Source organism: Lissotriton helveticus, chromosome 8 (assembly GCF_964261635.1).
Source record: "Lissotriton helveticus chromosome 8, aLisHel1.1, whole genome shotgun sequence".
Taxonomy (NCBI): domain Eukaryota; kingdom Metazoa; phylum Chordata; class Amphibia; order Caudata; family Salamandridae; genus Lissotriton; species Lissotriton helveticus.
The window spans coordinates 1,523,490,944-1,523,517,645 of record NC_136069.1 but is presented as its reverse complement, the minus strand read 5'-3'; the positions used below and the strand labels follow the sequence as shown (position 1 = coordinate 1,523,517,645).

Below are 26,702 nucleotides of genomic sequence, written 5' to 3'. Positions count from 1 at the left end.
TTGATGTACATCTACATGGAAAGTAAAAGCATCAAAAATTACATGTATACAAAATATCAGAAGATGTGCATCAGTCATTATACAGGCTGAGCTACTCATTTTGTAGAAGAAAAGTGGCTGCTTACTGAGAATCGCAGCTAGAGTGCTGAAAGCTGCAGACTAGACATTATGAGACAAGGAACAGACATGTCAATAGAGATACCAAAGCTTGCAGTAAAAGTCCAGATAAAGGTTTATTTTGTTGTCACTCCATAATAAAAAAGTAGTCCCTTAACGAGAGTGCAAACTTACACAATATTGTTTTTTTCCTTTAGCAAACCCACCAATATGAGGCAAAAATTGTAAAGGAGGAGGAAGGTAGAGAATGGGAAGTCCTTTAGGCAGAAGGTCCCATACCAATTATCATTATAAAATTCGAACACGAGGATGGACAACCAAGGTGTGGCTTGCATTTGAATCACACAGGCAGTAATAGTGCCTCAGTAGTTATGGTTTAATCTAATTTCCACTGAAATTATTTTTCTAGCATATAATGTTTGCATTATGTGACTAATCTGCATGAAACTGTCCCGAAATCATATATCTACATAAGGTCGATATGCGACAATTCATGCAGATGGATCATGGGGTGGCTAAATGAGATGGAGTAACACGGACATCACAAAAAATGATTGATCCCATTCAATTTACAGTAGTGTTAATATTATGATCAATGTAAAACGACTGAATGGGGATTATCATCAAATTAGGCACGAAGAGGTCAGTCACACTTTTCATGTCTTTTTTGGTCCTGAATAAATTTGTGTAGCAATGTCTGGAAAAAAGGGGTAACAAAATGTATAAATATTGTGAATAGATGGGCAAGGAGATGTTTCAAAGATCAAAATAGGACTTTGAATTTGAAATTAGATTATCTGAAAAGGGATAATTTCTTCTCCTCTGGCTGTTTTGAAGGTCCGTTGACCCAAAAATGGTTCGACATATCCTTCAAAGAAATGTTCCTATTTGAAAAACAGAATAGTCCAATGTATCTGCCAGCAATAAATGCCATGGTTCACTATGACTCTTTGGATCTGCTATTGAAAATGGTGCCAGGAATGCACTGGATCTCTTCATACTAAATAAGCATTGCCTAAAGCCCCAAGGCGTTTGCCAAAGTAGTAGTCTGTCCAAACAGGCTGTCTTTCCCAATGGGTAGAGAAGGGCAGATAGTGTAAACAGCCAAAATGCAGTGAGTGCTTCAAAACCTGTGAATTCAATGCAGTATGTAGCTCTACGCACAGTGTTTCCTGATTTATTTGCTACTCATTTACTTTTAGTAGGTGATTTCTGCGAGAGAAGAAGTCTGTGGCAACAGTGAACAGACTGGGTATGTTTCACTAGAGAGAAGGTTGGGCTCTCTGTGGTGGACTGTGCATGAAGGTCCTATTTTTGTGTTCCAAAAGTCTGACACCGCAGACCTGTAATTTGTAAGCAAGAAAAAGATCTGCATTTCCATAGGATTGTACCTCCAAAAGCTCAGCACAGACAGTAACACACCAGGTTAAAAGCATTTCAAGGGTTAAGACACTAGCATGGAAGACCCATGCTATGGGTATAGCTTAATTTTAAACCACCTTGTGAGTTTTACTTAACCCAATAATTAGCTCACAACAAAGGGCAATACCGACTTGAAATCCATGGAACACAACCAACCACCAATCCCTTCAACAAGACAATGAAGCAACAACGATGCTAGAGTCTACACAGAAACAGGGAGAGTGCTAGTACTAAGTCAAACAACTTACATTTGGCCAGACACGTCAGTCTATTGGCACGAGGGACAGGAAACTATCCAGGCATCAACAGGTTTATCTGCCATTTTAATCACCTCCTCAACTCTTGGCTCCAAAAACATGATTTCAAAGGAAGATGACTGACAAGACAGCAAGGAGACTCCATCATCTAAATTGATTATTTGCTTTATCTCCTGTTCTGGCCTCCTCCGGGGGGCGGAGGGGTACAGCTTCTGCATTCGTTTTGTAGATGTGGGCAATACCACACTCTTAGTGGCTTCTGGAAGAAACCAAAGTGTGGTGACATGGGCCACTTCAAAAGGGCCTGGAGACCTAAGGAAACGAGACAGCGCTTTGCGCTGTAATCGCCAGGGCGAGACCTAAAAACGGTAGCAGGTCCATAGCAAAAGTGACACATTTATTTTCTTTTTTCTTGAAAGAGACACACATGTAATCCACATTCAATGAAATGAGAGAGGATTAAGATGGATGAGAAAAGAGCATCTTAGGAAAATTGAAAGGCACAACTAACTGATGCAAAGATACACTGTGGGCTGTGAATCCCAAGTACCAAATATCAATATAATGTCCCTGCTCAACAGTTAAGAATTCGGATGGAGCCAGTGGTAAATTATGTTTGGAAATTGTAGAAATCTGAGGCCAATGAGAGACACAGGACACAGGCGGCTTATGTGGCGATTAATGCGAAGTGCAGAACACACAGAAAGATATGTGGAAGCTGGCTGAATCACAAAGCGGTGACATAAACAAGCTGCAGAATCTGGTAGCAAAAATCAACACGACCAGAAGCATGATTATACATATTATGACATGAGAACTTGTGCAGCCCAAACCGGATTTAACCAGTCAACCAGTTAAAAGAAGACCAAAATCAGAGAAGCCCCTAAAATTCGAGCTCTGGTAGTAGTGAAGTGTACTCAATAATGTGATTCACCCAATGAACCAAATCATTAATCCTACTTCTCAAAGCCATGGTAACACCCAAAGCAGGCTGTGATCCAGTGAAGATTACGCACTGAAGACTAAATTCAGAAAAATAGTTGATCACGTATGTAGGAAGCAGGCTCTTTATGTGATAAACTAATAATTGGTTATGTCATGTAAAGAGTCTAGAGATTCCCCCAGAAGTGTACAGGGCTTAATGTAAACCCAAAGTGCTCCATTTGTGGCTGTGTGGTCGAGCAGCCTTAGGCCTAACACAGAGGAGTATAAGCCATTTGTTATACAAACAGTGACCACTAAATGACATACGACTCAAAAATGAGATACACACCAATTATATAAAAATAAGTTTCTTTCTAGATTTATTTTAAGACCAAAATGTACGTTCAAAGGTAAGTAAATTTTTCAATAAAAATACTTTTCACTTTAAAAAATGGACCCTTGGTGACATTTTTTAGTTCCGCAATCTTAACCTACAGCAGGAAAAAATGAATGCAGTTTTGCAGGGAAGTACACAACTTACAAATCCAGTCTTTGGGGTTTCAGGTCAACACCAGTAAAGGTTCAAATTAGTACCAAGAGTGGACCATCAGTGGCACAGGGGTGGCCGGGTGCAGTGGGCAAATTCGGAGTTGGGCACCCAATGTTAACCAATTGAGACTGGGGTTGATCGAAGTTGCGCTGTTCACATATAAGTAAAGCAGTGTCAGGGGTCAACCTCCAGGAGTTAAGGTAAGCACAGGGGGGGCCACAAGGCAGGACTAGGGGCAGCCAGGTGCCGAGTGCCACCACAGTGTCAGGCACCTAATGCAAATCAATGGTTGAGATTGGTTAAGGAGAAAGACTGCAGGCTCAGGCCAGGAGGCTGAACAAAGAAAACCCACAGCTGCCCAGGTAAGTTCTGATGCTAGGAGATGTAGGCACACCATTGGTCAAGCTCCCCAAGGGCCATGGACTTCGGTGCAGGGTTGTTCTTTTGTGTTGGGAACAGCTTACCGGGCAGGTTGCAGTCAGGGGGAATCTTCGGATTGAGGCTGCAGGCATCGATGTAGGGTCAGCCCAAGGCTTAGAATCACTAGGGAACTTTTGTAGGACCAGTGGGACACTTGGACTCAGGCAGTGTGCGTCGGGTGCAGAGATGGTCCTGGAGGCAGTTTCGCAGTTCTTCAGGGCAGAGTTCTTGAGTTCTAAAGATGTTTTCTTCTTGGACAGGCCCGCTGCCCATGGGAGTTTCTTGATCTTTATAGAAGCCAGGCAGGCCTCCCAGGGTTTTGGAAGTCGCAGGGCCTGCAGGATGAGTCGCCCTTGTAGCAAAGGCGAAAGGCAGCAGATAGGCCATCAAGGCTGGCACCATGTCAGTTACTGTTCCTTCTTCCTTGCTGGTGCGTCTCTTCGGTGTCAGCGCTACGTAGGTCGTCAGTAATCTGACTTCAGCGTCTGGGATGCCACCTAAATACTAGATTTCGGGGAGATACAGGGGAGTGACAGGTTTGGATCAATGGGTCTCTTACCTGGGATGTCTACACTCTCTATTATGCCACCCTACTGTAGGAGGGGGGCATAGTGGTAGACCTGATTGGATAAGTCCCACCATCTTTAAGATGGTGAGCACTGAAAAATGTTCTTCACTTCATCTCCAGGACCAGAGGGGTGGAGTTGGCGAATAGGGGCACACCTCCTAATCTAACTTAGTTCTCCCGCAAAAAAAGTGGGTGTTTGAACCGGGGGCTGCCATCTGCTGCTAGCAGCAGAGGCTGGGGTCTCATTACAAAGGCGGCATGGCCTTTGAAGCTTCCCTCTCGAGCACGGTGCCTGCCTGGGGCAGGAGGAACGACACCTCCATCCAGGATGGGCTTTGTTTCTGGCCTCAGAGAGCAAGGGCTCTCATCGCATGGGTCCATTAACATGTCTGGTCATGGCATGCTGCCCAAAGCCAGTGAGAGACCACACCAGGGTTGGTAGGTTTACAGGGGATACTTCTGAGGTGCCCTCTAGGTATAGCTCCTCATAAATCCAACACTTTCATCAGTGTGGGTTTATTAAGAGGAGCTTTTGGTACCAGCCACTCCTGGGTTCAGTGAAGACATCATGGTGCTGGGTAACTCAAATTAAATAGACAAACATTGATGGGGCATATCAGCTCAGCAGATTGTCCACACCTGAGATATAGCACACCCTTCCTTAGGGCTTGTAAGGTCTGCTAGAGGGATGACTTACGAATACCCTAGGCAGTGCTGCTTGACATGGCACATAGGCAGTGTGCCATGTCGACTTTGTAGTTTTTCTCTGCACCAAGGCATGAAGGCTACAGTGGTAGTTTGCATGGCCTTGGTGAGTGGACCCTCTTCAGTCCCTATGCTGTATGTACCAGGAATAACATTTAATAGGGACTTAAAGGGGGGTCTGAAGTTGTGCCAACCGTGGTACAGTTTTAGTGAAAGAACACTGGTACTAGGAACCTGGTTTACAGGGACCCAGTACTCTACAGTCATAGTTGCATCAAAAGCCAGGCAAAAAGTGGGGGGTACAGCAACAGAAACCCACTTTCATACAGCATATGCATCAGGAATGGTGGGATTTTTCGTTCCTTGGGCACCATTATGAAATAATTGTGAGTGTAAAAATGATCAAATTGAGAGGTTGTGGGTATTGCAAAGATAGGTCACCAACAAAAGATAAACACCCATTAACTTGCAAGTTTGGAGGCATTCACAAACATTAGCAAGTAGTGGACTACCCAGAATGCAGTGTGAGTTTACTCCTGTAAAAGGCATAAGCTTATCGATATCGAGAATGAGAAAGAAGAAACATACCCAAAATTGATGTAGACTGAAGGAGTTTATCTACAGAGTAAAAGCTGAAGTGTGGAAATTCATCTACATTTACCCATGCAGAAATGTCCACTTGCTACATTTCCTATTTGGAAAGAAGGACAAACTTAAATGCTGGAAAACTCCGACTGCTGCAGTATTTATTCTGACTTACTCAAAAACTCCTTTCTGGACACTAAAGGCATGCAAAGGATTCACCTATTAAATGCCAGTAATAGGGGACATGGCATTTATAGGAAAGCCAACCTTTCTGCAAAGTCACTCTGGATTTTTCGCCTGCGTCGGAATATACATATGTATGTATGTAAAGTACATTACAGGAAGAACCAGTAAGATTAATTCTCACATATACCAAGCAGGAAAAACAACTCAGAGGTATAATCAAACAAAATTGGCCTTTAGTATTACATGATCCGGAGATAGGCCACCTGCTACCTAAAACACCCTCCATCTCCTACAGAAAAACAGCTTCCATGGGTAATGCATTAGTAAAAAGCAACCCAGAGAATACACAAACAGGTTTCTGGTTAGTTGCAAGAAAAGGTTTTTTTTTTAATGCACCACGTGTAAGGGTTACAAATATGGTATAAATATAAACTACTTACCAAACAGCATTTAGTGACAAAAAACAGGCCATTAGAAAACATTTTACGTGTGAAACAGATTATGGGGTCTACATACTGGAGTGCAGTTGTGGCCTCCAGTATGTAGGTAGTACTAAACTACAGGCACATAAAAGAATCCTGCAACATACCAGGGCCATAGTGAACATGGAACCCAGTTACCTAGTGGCAAGGCATTCTAGAGAAATACATATTAGTGATTTAAGGTATTTTAAATATTTTTTTAATCAATGCTGTCTTTGTACGCAAGAGTTGCACCTTATCGCAGTGGTTTTAAACCTAATGAGGTGCCCTATTTTAAGGCTTGCATTTTAGTTGAGTTGCGACAAAAAAAATATCTGATTTGGGGAGAAAGTATTTATACCTCCACTGGAGGATTTCTGTCTCTGTTTAGGAACACATGGCTGCATTATCAAAATATCCCTGAGGCAGAAGCAACTCTGCCAAAAGATTTACCACTTTTTTCACAAATCAAAGGTTTATCTATTAAGACACAACTCCAAATCAGACTTTTAATGTCCGATTTAATGTTTAGCAGGGCATAATAAAAGGTGCAAATGTTGTGAATATTGACCCAAGAACAGGTCTCATCCCTGTATTGAATATGGCACTAACCTTTTCACAAAAGCTACACAGGAGATTGTGGCATGAAGGTGATCATAGGGAGTTTTTTCACCTGCATAAGGCTGAAGCATGTATTCATCTTCACTCCAACCACATACGACTGCTCAACATATTTAATACAGGGATAACAACACTAAACAAAACGCAGCTGCCAAGGTAAATATTCATGTTAGACAGAACACAAATGTGTCAGAGCAAAGGAGAACAAGAACATGTAAACAATAAAGAAAGGTTGAGTTCCTCTTGCGATTTCAGTGGAACGGAGCACGTTAGTGAAGTAACAAGCACCGTACTACCTCGCTGTGTCATGCTAGGGTACTGTGGTTTTCTGGTGTAGAAACAGGAGAACTAATGAGACTTTGCCAAGAGTTAAAAGGCTGTTTTAAGTTTCTTACAGGCTGTGATCATGTTCAGGCTGTAGAGGAGGAGTGAGAGGATTCTACAGTGACAGAGTAAGGCATACAGAGCCTTCTCAACCATTCTTACAGGCCAGTAGCTCTGTACTTTTAACAGGTGTTTACGGTTGGAGCTTAGCACTCACCTAGTATGATCAAGCTGCAGTGTGACTAAGAAGAAGCAGCTGAACACAGGACTTTAAGGTGTGTACTGGCTGACAAATATAGCACTGCAAAGGCTTTAAAGAGGAACACATATGCTTGTATCCTATTGCAGCAGACACTTGTATTCTGGATGAAGTTACATTTAATCGCATTAAGAAATCAGTGTTTATTGGCTAGAACAAGAGTTCATAGTCAGCAGTTGAGTGCTACATACCATGGCCTTTATAGCTGCTGTCCTGACACGGGGGTCCTGATCTGCAAAGTAATCCCCTATTATCTTTTGCACGTCCTTGGCAGCCAGACCTTCGGGTTCCTTAGTAACGCTTTTGTCCACAGAACCCAGACAGCCAATCATTTGAAGGCATTTGTTCCTGACCCCATGTGATGTATCCGTTAAGTACTGTAAAAACAAGAGGTAAATAGTACACAGAGAGGATTAAACAATCCACAACTAAACCCAGCAACATGTGTCACAAATACATAAATATAAAACACCCAAGGAAAACTATAACAAGACCTCTGAGCTTTTCACTTGTTCTGTGGAAAATGCCAAACATTGCTTCCTTTTTGATGAAATGAAAATAAATCTTTCTACTTTTCATTGGGAAGCAGAGAGATATACAAAATATCACAGTAAATTACTTTGTAGAAACAAGCAGCTCTCACATTTCAACCTTCAAGTAAGAGAATCAAAAGCTAAAATAACTCAAAGTAATATAAATCCTACAGTGGGGTCCTCGGATATAAGAGATCACATTGAGGAATCCCACACGGACAGGCATTTTTAACTCACTCCCCACCCTCCCCACACACCCCACTCACCATCACAGCTTATTATAAAAAAGATCTCTGCCAAAGTGCCCTCTTGCGAGGCCCGTGGGCTATTGCAGTGCCGACCCCACGAGGAGCAGAGCCCAATGATGAAGCATGACACCCTCAGGGGTGTGTGAGGGCACCAATTCCTATTAAGGGTATGTCCACCCGATTCTCTTAACACTTGTCAACCTGTGACTACACACCATAGGAACAGCTACCCTATAGGACTATGATCAAAAAGCCCTACATGAATTTGTGTTCACATTTCAAAAAAATTGCATACAGTGAGCTAAAGGAAAGCAAAGCATGGCTGTGCCGGAACAATGCTTAATGGGAAATAACCTCTGAAAAGAACACTCTGCAGAAAGTCTCCATGTGCGCTGAAATTGAGAACTTTGCCTTAAAGCACTAGAAGCAGACTCAGCGGAGGACCATTTGATAGACCAATTTTACTCTGGCAACCACTTTAGCCCACTAAATGTGGCTACTCAATCAATACAGACATGGACGTTTTCAACACACATCAAGATACCTTTTGTCGTCTGAATGTGCTTTACCCCCAAGCAGGTATCTAAATGTCCATTCTCTGCTAAGAGACACCACTTGATATTGAAGTCTCCACTAACTACCATAAGGTCCCTGAGCAGATCTCTTAGAAACAGTCTCCCTTTTGATATGCCTGGAGACTGCATATGTGATCAATTCTCACTAGGCAGTGGTTCACACAAGGAAATCATAACTTACACCTCCAGACAACTGGCTGAAGGGAGGCTCCATGCATTACATGGTAAGTCATGTGAAACATCCTAGAAAGCCTTTGAGTAAGTCACATCATCCTGCCATTGGCTGTCAGGGCACTTTAGAAACCAACAAGAAATTCTAACCTACGTCTCCTGACAAGCACTATAATGCAATGCTTTCAAGATGCCCCCTTTAGAAAATCAAACTGACTGCATGGACAATGTGATAGGAATATATAAAATGTTGAATATTAAAGTTTCAGCTACGTGATTTGCTTAAGATAAAAGCTTCCAATGACCTTTCAGGTCTCAGATGAAAATCTTGGAGTCCCTCATTTCAGCCCAAACTTCTTCTGGTTCCCATGCAGTAAACGAGATCTACGGAACAGAGCATCTAGACTCAACCGAATCAGAATAGCTAGAAAGAAGGTTCTTTCAATAAATTCGGTGAGATACGCACTAGGTTTCCTTGTCAAGAACTGATTATTAGGCAGTATGTGTGGTTGTTGTTTAGTACTAGTGTCTCAGGGCCACGTGTAATTGTAGTATGGTAGGGTGAATCTTGTGGATTGAAATGTATAATGATACATTCATAGGATGTTCTATAATTGGAGCACTTGGACAAGTACTTGTCGTAATGTGGTGCAGGGAAGCAGTCATGGGTTCATCTAAGGAATAACATTTCCTGCTTTAATCACTTTGGACTAAAGTGTGGTATTCCTTGAGGTGCCCATACCACTTTTTATCGGTGACGAGGATGGGATATGAACCCATGCATGAAAAGAACAATGGATTAGAGGAATCCCGTGAAGTCCTCCGAGAGGGTGTTTGCTGCGGTTACAGCCCACAAGAAGAGAAGGGACATGTGTTTATGTGCATATTTAAGAACTTTGAATCGTAATATTCTGGTGGACTGTCATCCCCTCCCCAGGATTTGTGATACGCTTGCCAACATAGGTTCTAGTAAAAACATACATTGCGATTGGCTTATCAGATCCCTTTGACAAAAGAATCTCACCTCTAACCACGTTTTTTACCCCTTTCGGGGCATAAATGCACAGGCAGATGCCATTTGAACTCGCATCAGCTGGAAGTATTTTCCAGAGATTAATTGATAACATTTATGAGGGGCAAGCAGGCATTCAAGCATTTCAGGATGATATCCTGATCCACACAGATAATTTTGATCACCATATAGAACTGATGGAGATTGTGATGCAAAAGTTGGAGATGCATGCGATGTCGGTCAACAAAGATAAGTGCAGGTTTATGGAGAGTCAAGTTGACTATCTTGGTTATAATCTGATATCGGTCAACAAAGATAAGTGCAGGTTTATGGAGAGTAAAGTTGACTATCTTGGTTATAATCTATCGCATGAGGGCATTAAAGCCAAAGAACGTCTATTGAAAGCAAATAAGGATGCCCTGGTTCCTGATGACAAAGATACTCTCAGGGCATTTTTAGGGCTCAGTGAGTATTATGCTAGGTTTGTGAAGGGGTTAAGACCCCTCCTCAAAAAAACATGTCGAGCACTTGTGGTCAGATGAAGCACAACCGGCTTTTGACTGTGTCAAGAAACTAATTATAAGTGCATCTGCTGTTAGTTCTTTCACTCATGGTGTGATGAGTGTTATCACAGTGGATGCCAGCTCTAGAGGTGTGGGTGCTGTGTTGAGCCAATTCATTGGAGGTGAGGTAAAAACTGTTGTACTTGCATCCAGAATGTTAAGTGTGGCTGAAGTGAAATGCAATACTATCAAAAGGGAAGCTCTTGCTTGCTCATGCGCAGCTGAAAATTCAAGATGTATATCCTGGGCACAAAATGCAACTTAGTCAGCGACCACAAGTCGTTAATATGTATGTTGGGAGACAGCTGTTCGAATAAGGCCTCTTCGCGCTTGATTAGGCTGCTATCGAGGTTGCAAGAATTAAATTTTGAAATTAAATATGTTCCAGGTCGAAATAACGTTAGGGCTGACTGTCTCCTCTACTGGTTAAGGATGAGGAGTATAGTGGTGGTCTTGAAGATGCGGATGAGTGTGTCATGACTGTAACTGATACCACTGAGCATTTCAGGATTTCTGAGGTTGAATGGGATAAATGTTGTGTCAAGGATGAGGCTTTGAACTTAGCGAAGAAGTATCTAGTAAAAGGATGCCCTGTGACAGGAGCTGGAGTACTGATAGAAGCCGTTTTTGTTTTCTGCTCACCTTGCTAACAGCTGACCTCTGTGTTATTGAACCTGATTGCGAGGATTGCCGAGGGCGCTTGATTTGACTTTTCACGGCCCCCGCTTCGCGGGAGCCGTTCACATGATACCTGGGCCAGAACTCTTCACGCTGCGGGACTGCGAGGCCCAGCAGGCCATTTGCTGCACACCTGCCGCCTCTTCCCACAGTGACCACGCCCCCACCTGCCTATTAATTATTCCATCACTTTCCCGCGACGCGGGACAGCGCGGGCAGGCGCCGGGCTAAGCCCGGGCAAAGGGCGGGCCCTCTGAGGCCCTCAGAGGCTGAAGAAGGCTGTGCTGTGCCCACCCCCCTTAAAAAGTCTCATTCTTCTAGTTTTTTATTGATTACAAAGTTTATTTGTTGGTTTGTGACTGTTCTATCGTGCATTACTGTTTTAAGTGATACCCCTGCGCCCTCCTTAATCTCTTTTGAAATGACGGCCAGAAAGCTTAGATCTGGAAAACTATTGGTTGGGAGGTCGTGTTCTAAAACAAAATCGAATCCCCTTCAAAATAAGGATAACCATGTTATACAACTTAAGGGTTCATGTCAGCTCTTCAATCTCTGGGAGCGGGGAAAAAATAGAGCATCAAATGTTGAACCTATCTATGATGACTCGGTAAATGCTCCCACTTCTCTTGTGGGTTTGAGTACTAAGGCATTGGTGCATGAGAATAATATAGAAAAGGGGGCCACATCTCTAGTCACAGTAAGAGAAGGTTCGGTTTCCTTGAACAATCGTATGTCTCCCATCACACGTAAGCTAGAGGAACAAAATAACTGTTTCCGTCTTCGACTCCAATCCCCCCTGGAAGCTCCTTTACAAATAGAGGGGGTGTTAGATCATGCCTCACTCGCTAAAACTAGTGAGCCCCCACCTGATAAACACGAAGCAAGCCTTTCACCACCGAGAGAAGGGTATACTAATGACCTAGCTTTTTCTGATTTGGATTTGGATCTATGTAGAAGATACATCGAGGTTGACACTGATAAGGTAAGGGATCTACAGAAAACCCCAATAACATCACTCCCCCCTGTTCTCCATCTCTATAGCAGTACTCCCTCGAATATATCCCAGTTAAATATCTCAACAAGCTCTAACCTTAATATAACAGGTATTGACGTTAAGGTTCCATCGAGGTTGGATAAACCAGTCTCTGACTGCTTATCCTCTCTTGAACACTTGCTCTCTTCCATACTAGCATTATTAGAGAAATTTGTTGGGGGCTCTGACTGCGTATTGGAAACAGTAACCCAAATACTGAAGGTTTTATTACACAATAAATTTGAGAAGAAACCCAGTTTAATTCTAGATGCTGTGGGTGAAGACCCTGTAGAACAGAAAATCTTTGGGCCAGATAATGGGTCTCCTTCCATTTTCCATCTATCTAATGCCAGGGAACAATTAGTCCTCCCTTTGAGAACTCCTATCCCAAATTGTGTAGTTGATATAGTTCCAGTAGTAGAGGTTTTAAATGAAATGGGGTCAAAGGATGATATAGAACCATCCTTGACCGTAGAAGATCAGAATGAAATGGATCCCAAGGTAGATAGAGAACTATTTCCAATCTTTAATAAACAGCTTAGTGCCGGTGACAAGGAGATCCCGGAACAAGAAGGCGATAGAAAAAAGGAGAATTTAGGGAAAGTTAAAAAGAATGGGACAAAAAAGAGAAGATTAATTAGAAGAATTGAAAAAAATAGACGGAGAAAAATCCTTTGGAGAGCAAATTTGGAAATGATCTCAAATCAAGAATTACATCAGGCCTCCCTACTGGTATTAAAGGATGCTAGTGAGGACGGAAAAACAGCTGTGGATACTTCCATTTCCGCAGCACAAAGTTTACAGAGTTCTGACCCTTTACCTCTGGTTCCCTGCTGTTCGGGTGGACCTCCTATGGTTAACGGGGATTTGTTAATCTCCATTCCCCAAAAAAATTAGATCATTTCTATTGGCCCTGTACCTTCCGCTCTTAATCCTTTGGCCAGTCCCTACTCCGCTAAAAGGGAAGGAGTAATGGTTTGTCAAAGGCCTCCTGAAATCCCCATGGAGGAGAGCGTTGATACCCTCATTCTTGATTTCTTCCCCCTTTTTGATGCTGATTGCACTTTAAATAGATCATTGCTTCTTAAATATTTCCAGGATTCGGCAAGGTTGAAATTGCTACAAACTGCAGATATAGACTTAGTACGGATTCTGAAGATAGAGGGTAGAAACTTAACGAGGGTAAAATTCTACTCCAAATTAGTGGTAAATCTAATTTTACAATGGTCTGAGGATCTCCAGAGTAGAGGGATTGATGTTATGCCTGTCTGGGGGAATTTCCACTTTGTCAGGCATTCTAAGTCTCCAAGGCCTTTAGGGTCTACTTTATCTTTTTTGCAGGTAGCACCTGGAAATGTAGAACAGTCCGGCGGTTTCGATGATTTGAAAATTCGCTTATCAAAAGATCATCGTTCTGTATCTTACCCATCTCCTCCTATACCCCTCTCTCAGGATAAGGTTGTAGATGAAACCCTCCGCTGGAATTGGCTACCTGGTGCTCTCTCGAAGAAATTGACTGTTAAGTACCCGCCTAATCCTCCTCTTTAGCGATGATATATTGTTACTATCTTGGAATTGTGCTGGGTTAAAGAATTGTCCTGAAAAAAATCAATTCCTCATGTCCTTAAAAGCCAGTGTGATCTGTCTCCAGGAGATTTGGTGTTCAGAGAAACTACAAATAGGAAGGGATTATTTTGTTCTAGAAGGCTATGCTGTCCCCTCAAGGAGAGGCCATGCTAGGGGTGGAATTGCCTGTCTGTTATCGAATCGGATAAAATGGAATTTCTCCCACTATTTGGATTCTTGTAACCTTTTTCAGGCTGTAACGCTGTTTGGCCAGGACAATGCGGAGGTGTCTAAACCTCTAGTGCTGATTAACGCTTATATTCCCCCTGAAGTTAGTTTTAACGAAACTCTAAAAAAGGTCTTCGTCTATATTCAGAGTCTTAGGGAAAAATCTCCTTACCCTAATATAATCTTAGTAGGGGATTTGAATTGCAAAATCTCTAACTTAAGCATGAGTCTGTTTCGCGATAAATATAAAGAAGAATCATTACAGATCCCCAAAGCTCTCTTTCCCGAGAAGATTAAAACAAACAAGCGAGGGAAGATACTTCTTAAAGAACTGTCCGTTATGGATGGGATTATAGCGAATGGAAGGCTCCCTTCTGATTCCCCTGCAAACTTTACTCACAAATCTTATCAGGGAGACACCTATATTAGATTATGTGATAGTTGAGAATTCCTCCTTTGCCCTACTAAAGGATCTCAGGGTTATCGAAACGGTTTTTAGCGACCATACACTACTTTCTTCCTCTATGAATATAAATCTCCCCAAATCCGACCAATGGTCTCTCAATGGCAACCTGGTAAGTTTTGGAGCGAAATCAGGAAGATGTTATTGGAACACAAAAGCAGAACAAAATCTGGAGAGTGTACATGATGCTGCAATTGACGATCTTGCTATGTGGCACGGTTCTGAAATTGTGTGCTTCCAAGATTTTATGAAGTTAGTGACCTTGGTAGCTAAAAAAAAAATTAAGAAAAGGTGTTTTGCAATACCCTCTTGTCCCCTACGTCTACTTAATATAGAAATAAATAAATTAGTAAGGGAACAATATTTGTGTAAATCGGCAGAAGGATCACGCAGAGTAACTTTATTAAAAAGAAGGAGGAAAAGGCTACAAGTGAAATTACGGAAAGAAGGGGAGGACATCATCTGGATAAAACTAAGAGAGGCAGCCTTCAAAGGAGAAATGAAACAGTTTTGGTCCCTCATAGGTGAGGGGTGCGGATCAAGAACTAGACCGCTTCCCATCCCCATTGAAGCACAATCATGGGTGGATTATGTCACAACCCTCTATGCAAATATTGGAGTAGCGGTTTCCCCAATAGGCTTTATAGAGAGCGATCAGCTTTTGGCCCCTTTATCTGAAAAGGACATAGAAACAGCTATAAAGGAAATGTGTTCATCTGGGGCAATGGGGCCGGATGAACTTCCAATATCTGTTCTAAAGCAAAGCGGCGTGAAATGGAGCAAATTGTTATGCCCTGTGTTTAACACTTGTTTCTCTAGCGGAAAGATTCTTCCCTCGTGGAAAGGGAGTATCTTAGTGCCACTTTTTAAAAAGGGAGACCGACTTTCTCCCCATAATTATCGCCAGATTGCCCTTCTGGATGCAATTGGCAAAGTGTTTGCAAGATGCCTTTTAAAACAAATTAATGATTGGGTGGATCAAGCAAATGTACTTCTCCTAGAACAGACGGGATTCCGAAAGAATCATGGTACATTGGATAACTTAACTGCTCTCCAAGTAATAACTGATAAATATATCAAGGTTCGTGGAGGGGGAGTCTATGCGGCCTTTATAGATTTCTCCACGGCTTTTGATAAAGTTGACCGTTCTTTACTGTGGAAGAAACTATTTACTCTGGGTATGCCAGTTAGGATGCTAAGTCTAGTCCAGGAACTCCACTCCGATACCTGGTGTAGAGTATTTATGGGTGGAGAGAGAGGCCTATCCCAAACAATTCCCACAGCTAATGGTCTTAAACAGGGTTGTTTATTGGCTCCTTTGTTGTTTTCTCTTTATGTTTATGACCTACCCCAGATTTTATCCCTAAGCGAAGGAATTGCTCCCACTTTAGGGGACAAACCTGTTGCATGCTTAATGTATGCAGACGATATTCTTCTTTTAGACCTTACTCCGAAGGGATTGAATAATCGTCTGCATGCATTGCATCTATTCGCTGAGTGCCACCATTTGAAGATCAATATGTCCAAAAGCAAGGTAATGTGCATTACAGGGAAGAGAAAAACGAAATCTGGAAATTTTAGTTGGTTTTTAGGCAAGGAGAAACTAGAAATTGTAAAATCTTATGTTTTCCTGGGGAAAATAGTATGTAGCAACTTGAGTGCCAAGCCTCACATAGACAATAACAGTAGGGAAGCCAAGACTCAGGGAAATGGACTGAGTGTTCTTTATAAGGCAACTGGCAGAAGACATTTTGCCCATCTGTTGGAGGTCTTTCGAGCAAAAATTCCAGCTTCCCTGCTCTACGGCATCGAGCTAATAGATTTGAGTCAATGGGGTTTCCTAGATATCATCGAGGGCAGTCTCCTGCGACATTTATTATCGGTCAATAATGCTTGTAGAGTGGAATCCCTCAGGCTTGAATTGGGCATTCGAAGTAGTTGGGTTCAGGCCCTGGCAGGAGTCATACGTTGGGTCTTCCACTTAGCCAAGGGAAAATCGGATACCCTAAGACTTCTGATTAAAAAGGAATTACTGGGTCCCATGAAGGAATATTCTTTACTCCTAAAGAATTTTAGAAGGATTGTCACTTTATTAGAATTGGAAGAATCAACTCTTTTTTCATTAACCCCCCATCAGCTAAAGCGGTTATTAAAACGGGCAACTTGGGAGTTAAGTTTTAGGAGGGATAGAGATGTCCTCATCACAAAGAAAGGTGTTATTGAGGTTGTCAACTCTTATTCATTTAAACATATACAACCTTATGCATCCTGGACCCTCCCCCACGGCCTACGCCGTTTCTGGTTCCTCTTGAGACATGATCTTCACCCCTTAAACAAATTACTAGCCAGATGGCATGGGTGTTCCGACAAATGTAACCTATGTAATAATGACAAATCAATTCAGGATATTGCCCATATCCTCTTCATATGCCCTGCCCTAATGGTCCACCGTCGAAAGTGGGTGAGACCTATATGTTTACAGTTAAGCATCTCTTCTGCTAAATCTTTACGGGATGCCACTTTCAATCCTCCCAATGAAATGTTCTGTTTCAGAATTTTTTACTTTTTTAAATGTTTCTTAGAATTATATTAACAGATATGACTCATTTTCTGGTTCTTTTTTGTATAAATAGAATGTATTGTGCGGATTTTATGTTTTTGCAATTTCTGTTGTTAATTATGTTTTGTTTATATGTGGATCTCAATCGAGTTCCAAACCATATTCAAATAAATTGAAATTGAAATTAAATTGAAATTGAGTACTGAGATGAGAGCTTTCACCCAGGTTGCATCAGAGTTGCCTGTAATGGCATTTTTGTGAGGCAGAATGCTTTTGTATCATCGGTTGGGTTACATGACAAAACAGTTACTTTTGCGCATGTTGGCCATTTAGGAATTTTTGCAACTAGCACAATAAATTAAGCATGGTTACTGGTGGCCTGGCATGATAGACTGGTAGGGGGACATTTAGTGTGTTGTGGTGAATGCTTATGTTCTGATAAGCATTGGAAATCATCTACTCCTTCGTTGTATCCTGTGGAACGGCCTGAAGGTCTTTGGGAGAAAATTGGTCTTGATTAAACTGATCCATACAATTTGTTGAGCAGCAAAAAAAAAATCCTTATTTCAGAGGGGAATGATTTTTCGAGAGGGCTGTATTTTGCTTTCGTTAGGGCAGCTGATTCTTACAATGCTATAACATTTCTGGAACATTTATTTTTGTTAGAGGGTACTGTTAAGGAGGTTGTTTTAGATAATGTCATGCATTTTGTGTCTGAGGAGATGGCTTAATTTCTCCAGATGTGAAACATAAGACATGTTAAAGTGCTATTGAACAGTCCTGCTAACAGTTTGGTCGAGAGTGAAAATCATATGCTTAAAGACGGTGTGCAGGCTGCTATTTCTAACAATTGAATGTATCTGAATTTTCGATACAGAAAGCGTGGAGTTCTAATACCACCCCGCATAGCACTACGGGTGTTGCTCCTTTCATTTTGTTGAGAAGAAGAAAACCATTGTTTGTGATGAGCCCAGCCTGGTTGGATGGTAGAGTAGGGCATCGGGATGTTAACGTGGATTTAGACAAAGTTTGGGAACATGTGAAAACCAAGCAGGAAGCTAGTAAGAAGTACTATGACAACAGGAGTAGAGGGGGAAAGAAGTGTGTTTGGTGCCTGGAGATTGAGTTCTGATTAAAAAGCCCATGAAAGTTGTGAAAAAGGAATCTAGATTTTATGAGCCAGTGAAAAAGTGATGAAGACATCCAAAATAGCTGTAATGCTTTCCTGGATAAGATTGTGGAACAAGAATTCTTAGGTTAAAGTGCATAAAGAACAAGAGAAAATCATTTGTGAAAAATGTAATTCCAGAGAGATAAGAGAGCAAAACAGTGATGATTGGTTTCATTTTGGAGCCTTAAGTAGCAGGACAAATGATGCAGTTTCTGTTCCTTCGCTTGGCAGTGGTGATTGTGAGTCTGTGGGTAATGCTAGAGTGAGCATTTCTGTGGTAATCACCGCGGAAAGTGGTGATGCCAGAAGTTTGACAAGGACTAATAGAGTTAGATCCTATAAGATTCAGAGATTAAGTTTACTTTCTAATGGGTGTCTCACACTAATATGTGCTGATGGAGGTTTACTAGTTAGCATTTTCTCCCGTAACCCTCTTAAGGGTCTTTTGCACTCAGTTTAGGGTATGGTTTTGTATTTAGATTTTCTAGATTTTTGTTTTAGTTTTATGTTTTGTTTTATTTATTGAAGGATGGATAGTGTAGTATGTTAGCAGGGTGAATATTGAGGTTTGGAATGTGTAATGATGCACTGAGATGATTTCCTAGAATTTGCGCACCTGGGCAAGCCCTTGTGCTGTGGTGCAGGGAAGAAGTGGTGGGTACATCTATGGAACTATAGTGCTGAGTTTCCTTGAGGAGCCCATACCACAGTGATATTGCACTCTGAGTGGATAACCAATTTATTCTTTAGACTCTTTACCCCATGGAGCTGGCAAAGTCGACTCTGGGAAAGGTGAATCAGTAAATTACACACAAACCCACTGCTCAGACAGAACACTTGCATCTAAAGGACTTGGGTCTTATTTTGCCACACTCTAAAAACAGTGCAGCAAAAATGAACACAACAAACAAAAGTTGTTCTCCTCTTCTGGGACCCAGATACAACTCCAAACACTTGAAAACATTGCCCAGCTACACGATGTTCCTACAACTTGGGCTCCTTTAGTCAGAATTTTTCGTTGGAAGACCTATGGTATTATTGGCAGGTTTGGTAATTCCTTGTTTTTGCTACCATTTGTTTACTATTAGCCAAGCATCAGGGCACAGCGGCCAGCCAATGGATAGGTTATGTGTGTCGACTGCTCTTGAAACTTGGGTGTAAGTTGTAACAACTCGGTGGAAAGGATTCTGTGAGGCATTGTTTCCCAAACAAAATCCATAAACCAGTAGGCCCACAAAATCCAACCACCATAGCTGGCAAATGAGTCCCATGCTATTCTTAGGATAGGTTATTGCTCCTATGACAAGATTTCACACAGTGTAGGTGTAAAGTAAGAAGAGGTACCATAGTCAGTAGGTTCCTGCACCCTAAGCACAGTCACAGAGTGAGGGATCAGCTAGGCCTTCAACTGGACCTAAGCTAATAAATGCAGTGTGAGCACAAACAGGAATGTTCATTGGAGATAGCAAATTTCAGCAGTTCGAATCTTGAAACTGTACAGGGCAACCCCTGGGCTCTCAGGGTTTAATAACAACAAATGTGAACTGAGATTTAGTGTCAGTGGGTGACCAGACTTTAAATAAGGGTCTCTTAGAAACTTGTATGGTGCTAGAACAACTGCTTAAATCATGAACAATTGGAGCAACTGGCATCAGCACTCTAAAGCAAGTACTAACGTGAATCTAGAGATTCGGGTACTCCTTCATATGGCCTCAAGGGGACCAACGTGATACCAAGCATGTCCCCGGATAAAAATGTGCTTATACATACAGTCAGCTCTGTTAAGTCTGGTACACCACTTGTTTCTTGAGCCATTTAGTCAAGCTGCGCTAAAAAACATGTACGTCTCCTGGATGGCTCACTCCAGAAGGTCACCATTCAGCTCAGACTCCTCTTTGTAATCTTGAGTAGGTGCCAGCTCCTTTCTTCCCACTGAGCAGTTCATCTTCCAAAAAGCAGCTTATAGCAGCTATGTGCCATCCTGATTCGAAGCCTGGCCCTGGTGCTTGTTAAGACCAAGCAGTTCAACTGCACATAATTCATCTAGCAAAACTATGGAGCCCAGCAATGCAGAAATAACTCTATTTGGGCCTTCTTCATTGTTATTTAGGATATTTATTTCAGGAGAACAAAGAAGGCAGAGTATCCAAAAAAGAGAACATTGTTTGCCCCGCTTGGGTGCCCATTTGTGCACTGGTCTCAGGATAATCATGCCTTCAAAACCTTTGCACCCCAAATACCGTTCCACCTCGCTGTTTTGTTAATCTGGAGCCCGCAGATGTCCCAAGAAATTTGAAAAGGTCTGGGGACCATAGAGATTTGTCAGCTTTCTCTGAGGGACGTGCATAATGATGGGGGTTAAGTCTGCATAGAGTATGACCAGGAAGGGAATCTCAGCAAGAACGGGAGATTGAAATGTATATACTAAATTCTGGGTCTAAGTACACCATTATTCTTGGTTTGGATGGACGTAGTAACAGCTGTCCAACTTTTAAAATAGGCACTAAGTGTACCAGGCAAAAAAAAGACTTTCTTTGGGACATCTTGTTGCAGGACAAGCCATTTAAATATCAAGTGTTAGGAAATTGTGGCATAAGCACTAGGATTTTTAAGATAGCCCAGGAGATCCAGGTATACTGTCTAGAGAGGGCAACACGTACATTATATTGGCATAAGGACAGGTATGTCGTGAAATCACTGCTACAGATAAACATTTGTTGCCTAGATAGAGTTAGAAATACACCATCCAGGCAAAGACACTGGTGCAGGTATGTCTAGCTGCAGGTACATATTCCTGGCTCTACGCCAGTACCGCCCTCCAGACAAAGATGCAGTTACAGACACAGCAAAAAGGCAGCTAGTAAGTATTTCTCATGCCCCTCTCTATGACCCATTATTTGTAATTTCGGGTATAAATCGGCAGATACTGTGCACCTTTTTAGGGCTCGCTGCGAAAAGCGCGTGAAAGCGCGCTCTCGCAGAGAGCACTATAGCTGTCGGCTCTACAGACAAACAAGGGGCGACAGGAGCAGGCCACGTGCACATTGAGACGCATGGCAGAGTCGTATTCCGACGCGCGCCTTGGGATTGGGTCGTGCGCGTCGGAATCAGACTCTGCCATGCGCCTTGGAAACCGAAACCTAAGAGCCGCGCTACGTGAGCTGTCTACGGTAGAAGCTCACGCGCGCGGCTCTTAGGTTTCGGTTTGACTTGTTGTCAGTGCGCTTTTGCCACGCAGTTGTAAAATCATGACTAATTTTCGGCATCTTGGGGGAGGCATGTTCTTAAAACCCGCGAGCAGCAGCGGGGCAGTGACGGGCTTGCGGCCGTCGGGCAAAGGCGAGGGTTTATTTAGACTAGTCTGGCTGGCAGCGGTTGGTTAACCCCTGGGGCATAGTAGCCTCACCTGCCTTTTATCCTCAAACTGTAAGCTGCATTTTAAGGCGACACATGCCTCCTTCTGATGTCTTTGTGGCCAAACTGCGAAAAAGGACGCCCGCGTGTGTTCAGATTTCACCAGGGTGATTTGTGGCAGGTGCCGGGCCTTTTTGATAAGGACAGACATGTTTATTTTCGGTTTGATTAACGTGTAAGCATGTGAATTTGTTGCGCCCGCTCCACACTCCTTCAGACCTGTGTCTTGAGGAAGGCCAGCATCTGTGTGGATCGAATAAAGGCGCGTGTGTCCGTGACAGACTGAAACCAGCTGTTGCGTGTTCAAGTTGCATTACCGATGCTGAAGGAAGCACAGCTGTGCATTACATTTACGTCTAGGGCAGGCTGTGTAAAGTTACATGCAGATGTTTCTGGCCGGTGAGAGTGGAGCATGTGTTTTTGGAATGGCTCGTAGAGGGGAGTGAGTGTCTTTGGAGGTGGAGTGGCAGAGGGGAAGCGCGAGTGGGTGATTTAAAGTGCAGGCCCATTGGTCATAGCACCCTCTGGTGGCGAGGTCTTAGACTCCTGTTGCATGTATCGTTATAGCCACAGTTCACTTTTCTTCATCTCCTGGCAGCCCAGGGCTCCAAGTGGGCCGGGTTCTGATGGGTCTCAGACTCAGATCCGGAAGTAATAAGAAACTCATATTGAAACGGGTCCCTATATTGGGCCCTGTATTCATGTCCTTAACTTTCTAGGCAAAAGCACTGATCAATTGACTAAACAACCGTAAAGTAAGCCATGTCAGCAATACAACCCCTGTGTATACTTCATGTGGTTATATGTAATTGTATAGCACACTGGTATCCCGACGCTGCTGCAGGTGGAAAACTATCCTGGCCTAGGGCTGGAGAGTAGGTCTATTCAACAAGCATTTGCAATGCAATAGGTCTCGCATTATGAAAGTTTGAGCTATTGGTCTTGTAAATGACTATTTTTTTATTTATGTGTTGGTTTTGGAAATAGCTAAATTAATAGCTTTGTCATTTACAATGCCAATAGTTCTATCTTTCGCAAATGTGACACCTATAGCATTTGTAATGCAACATGTTTTGTATTTGAATGACTTACATGTATTGATATTACAAATAACAATGGCTTTTAATTTTTTTCCAGTGTACTCAACCGATCATGTTTAGCCTTAAATTAATAATTGTTGACTAGGGTCTCTTGCTCACCACAACCAGATGAAACTCCTGGCAGAGCTTTGTTGTACCAAGAGAGCTTTTGCTTTTCTGCTTCTGACACCAAACCTGACTGCTCACTGGTTACTTGTTAGGTCTCGTGGCGATTACCGCGCGAAAACGCGGTCTCGCCAGAGACCTATAGTCACCGGCTCAGCTCAGCTCAGCTTCCCAGGAGACAAGAGATGGTCACGCGCATCTTCAAGAATGGGATCGGGCCGCGCGCGCGTGTGTGTACATCTCCTGTCTCCTGGGAAGCTCCAACACACAGCCACACCTCCCCCTGTCGCACACGCATGCGCACACAGAGACACATACACGCGAGCGCACATACACATACAGAGACATACACACACACACACACACACACACACACACACACACACACCCTTCTCCCCGCCGCCTCACACACACGAGCGCACAGACACCCCCCCCCCCCCACTAAGCCCCACTCCCCATGGCGCGATCAGCAGGCGGTAGTTTAAGCTTAAGTTTTGTTTTGCACAGCTTCACCATTCCTCGCACTGTTGCCCGCGGGTCCGCTTTCTTCATGCAAATAAGTTCCTGCGACCGGACAGCTGCTGGAAACTCGTTCTCCGTCATTGACACTCTAGTCAGACTGTAATATCGGGCTTTAAATATATTTAATTTTAGAGCGAAACTGAGCAGCGCTCCGCTCAGCTGACGCATTATGACGATGGTAACCACTTTACAGCCGGCTGGTGGTGGTGAGCCTGGGCCACACGGAGCAGGCTGAGAATATAGCCTTCCATTCCTCTGAGTTGTTTATTTCATCGCGGGCTCAGGCCGCCGAGGCTCCGTGGTTTTGCAGGCTTCGTATCAGCAGTGGGAGGGGCACTGAGGGGATTTCTCAAGGAGTGCAGCGAGACACGAGACTGCAGCCAGTTGCTGCTTCATGTTGTGTCTTAAAACTCCTCTGATTGCTCTCTGAGTTGCGCTAGAGTTTAGTTGCATTGAAAGGACAAGCACCTAATAAAAGTCCAGTTGCAGCAACTCTTACAAGCATTGTGATTAATCACTCACTTCTCAGCTCTCTACTCTGCTCAGCTGACAGTAGGACCGGCTGCCGGAGAATCAGCGTGGCCGTGGCACACATTTACTTAGTGCTCATTCTCAATATATTTAATGTAAAGCTGAGCGTGCGTCAGCATGAACCTGTCGCTCACTGCTTGTGTCCTCGGGCTACACTGAAATGGTGCCTCTGCAGGCTGGGCAGCGAGGTCAGCTACAGTGGCTCTAGTTAACTGATTTGGGAGCAAAGCTAAAGTACTGCTCAAGATAAGAGCTAAAATATGTTAGCACCCTTCAATTTTTGCTGCTTTACAACACTTTGTAGAGCTTCTTAGAATTTCCTGTTGCTCAAATGGATCTAATTAGCGATATTTATATATTTACCTAAGCTTTATTGCTTGTTTATTTCAGGTTTTACATCTTACTTTCTGTCAATTCTTGCCCAGATGTTTTCCAGCACCGGCTTACCCCACATCCCTTCCTCCTTATCCCAGAAGCCACTGATGTCACTTTGGCTTAATTACAGCCCCCTCGGATACTGAGGTCATTAAGAGGAAGTGACGTCATAGTGGGGCGACAGTGACATCAGCAATGAACACGGCTTAGGTCGCTGGTGGTGTAGCCGATAAGGGGCAGCTAAGGTAGGCAAGGGCAAGAAAAATTAAATATTCTCGTGGTATCAGGAAGCAAGACATGGGTGCAATGATAGAAGCATTGCACTAAAACTGACATTTCATTTCTTTTTATTGGATTTTTTTATACTGCGAATACTAAACCGCCGTGCAAGCAAATAAAAGTGGTACAAACTGTGAAAAGGGGAGTAGACAAGTGCTGCAAAGTTCAGCTAGTGAGACGAGACAGCTGAGCGAAGATGTGAGAGGAAGCGAAAGTGAGACTGGACAAATCAAGGGTAGACGCATGAAAACCGAAAGAATGACGGGTCCGCGAGGGAACACAGGTGGTAGCAGTGAAAAGGCCTTAGGCCAGGGAGAGGTCAGACTTAAAATTGCAAGGACGATGAAACAGAGGGAACCAAAAAGAATATGCGAGTGAAACCAAAGTCGTCGCAGGAAGCGAAAGAGTAGTCATACTGAAAACTGAGCAGAGGAGAGAACAGGCTCGGAGATAGGGGAGAGAGGAGAAGTTTTTTTTAACAACTTTATTGAAATTAGTTAACATTTATTTGAAAAGTTTTCATATGGTGCAAACATGACCGGTAAGGGGTTATCCGAGCACTGTACAAGGAAGCAGATAACGATGAGAAGGTAAAGGTAAATAGTACACATATAGGAAGTTAACCTGCGCAAATAAAAACAAAAGAGTAACCAACCTTGTGGGTTACTCAATAAAACTACAATCAATTCTATACGATAACAATGTTTCTAGAGGCAAAACTATGTAATAATAAAAAGCTTCACTTTTTCCCCTATCAGATTAGATATAAAAACAATTCAGCTTGTTTTTGTTAGGCACGGGGAGATTAAGTAATTTGCCCAGAATCATAGGAGGTTTAGCGTCATTTCCGAGACTCGAACCCAGTTCCGAGGTCGAGCGTCCTAGCCGTTGACAGAGTTTTCCAGGGAAACTCTTCATTCGTTTTATCGTGTGTTTCTTTAAATAACAGTGGTCACTTCTCTGGTGCTTTGCCACTAGCAGCTACCCCTCCCCCTCTCTCTTTCTTTAACGTATTGCCTCTCCTTCTGACTCTGTCACTCCTCCTCAGTGATCGCAAAGGGGCCAGATTGCTTTTCCTCACAACCACACACATTAGTGCCACTTCACAGAGTTTAACAATGAGGTGCTACTTTACTTTTCTCCTCTTTCCTTTAAGCAAAATTGTTTTCCCCGGGTAACGAAGTGCACCATTCCTGGAGGTACTACAAATACCTCGTGCAGGCTCTGCACAGAGAGAAATAAAAAGGTTCGAAAGACAGCTTTATTCTGCATACATATTGACACCAATAGCGGATTTGTGAAATACTGCTAATTCAGCAAAGCTAATAGGATTCTCCCCAGGCCCCCTCTCTCTTTGGTCTATCTCTCACACAACCAAACACAATCCTACCGCATTAATCCCCATCTGCATCCACCACTCTCCCCCCACAAATTAATTTCCATGCTGTCCCATATCCCTCCTTTTTCCACTCTCCCAGCTCTCTGCCACTGCATCTCGCGATGCACTCTCAACATTCTCCTCTGTATTTCCTCCTCACTTTGTCCACTTCACTCCAAACAAAAACACATAGATTAAGGAAATTGTCATTTACAATGCCAATAGCTCTAAGTCTTGTTTTTTAACTGTCGCCTGCCCAAGATCCCGAAGCAGTCATACCGAACCGGCACCTCCTCACCACTTCTTGTCAGCCAATAGCAACCCCAATGCCCAGCATACTCAGAGAACTACACTGCTATGGCACAGCACTACCAACTGCCTGCCTTCCTGCCCCTACACTGTTACCCCACGGTGAAGCCACAGGACAGTGGCTACATTGCCGTTGTCTGCCCCGCAACACATTGTTCCTGCCATGGAGGCTTCCCACAGCCGGGTGCAGTTAATAAATACAAGGACCCAAAGATATGTGGCATCAAAGAATAAGAACGGACGTGGTACAGGTAGGCTTTTTTTTATTTATTTATTAGTTTTCACTTTTATATAGCGCAAACTTTACCTGCAGGAATCAGAGCGCTTTAAATCAGCATGCTTATAACAAGCAAGACTAGCACTCTATATTACTGCCAACTTTGCTTATCAAAAGCAACAGCTAACCATTCACAAACAATGTTTATATACCAACTGCAAATTAAAAAAAAATTTATGCAAAGCATTGTCATTTACAATGCCAGTAACTCA

At 43.0% G+C, this 26,702-nt stretch overlaps 1 protein-coding gene across 1 annotated transcript in view; it reads right to left on the bottom strand.

Moving 5' to 3' along the window:
• The window catches only part of INTS4 (integrator complex subunit 4), a 297,022-nt gene that overhangs the window by 176,131 nt on the left and 94,189 nt on the right, over positions 1-26,702 (bottom strand). Inside the window, exon 5 of the mRNA XM_078658501.1 lies at positions 7,591-7,776. Within this exon, the coding sequence (XP_078514627.1) occupies positions 7,591-7,776 (186 nt within the window). The remainder of the gene's footprint in view (positions 1-7,590; positions 7,777-26,702) is intronic.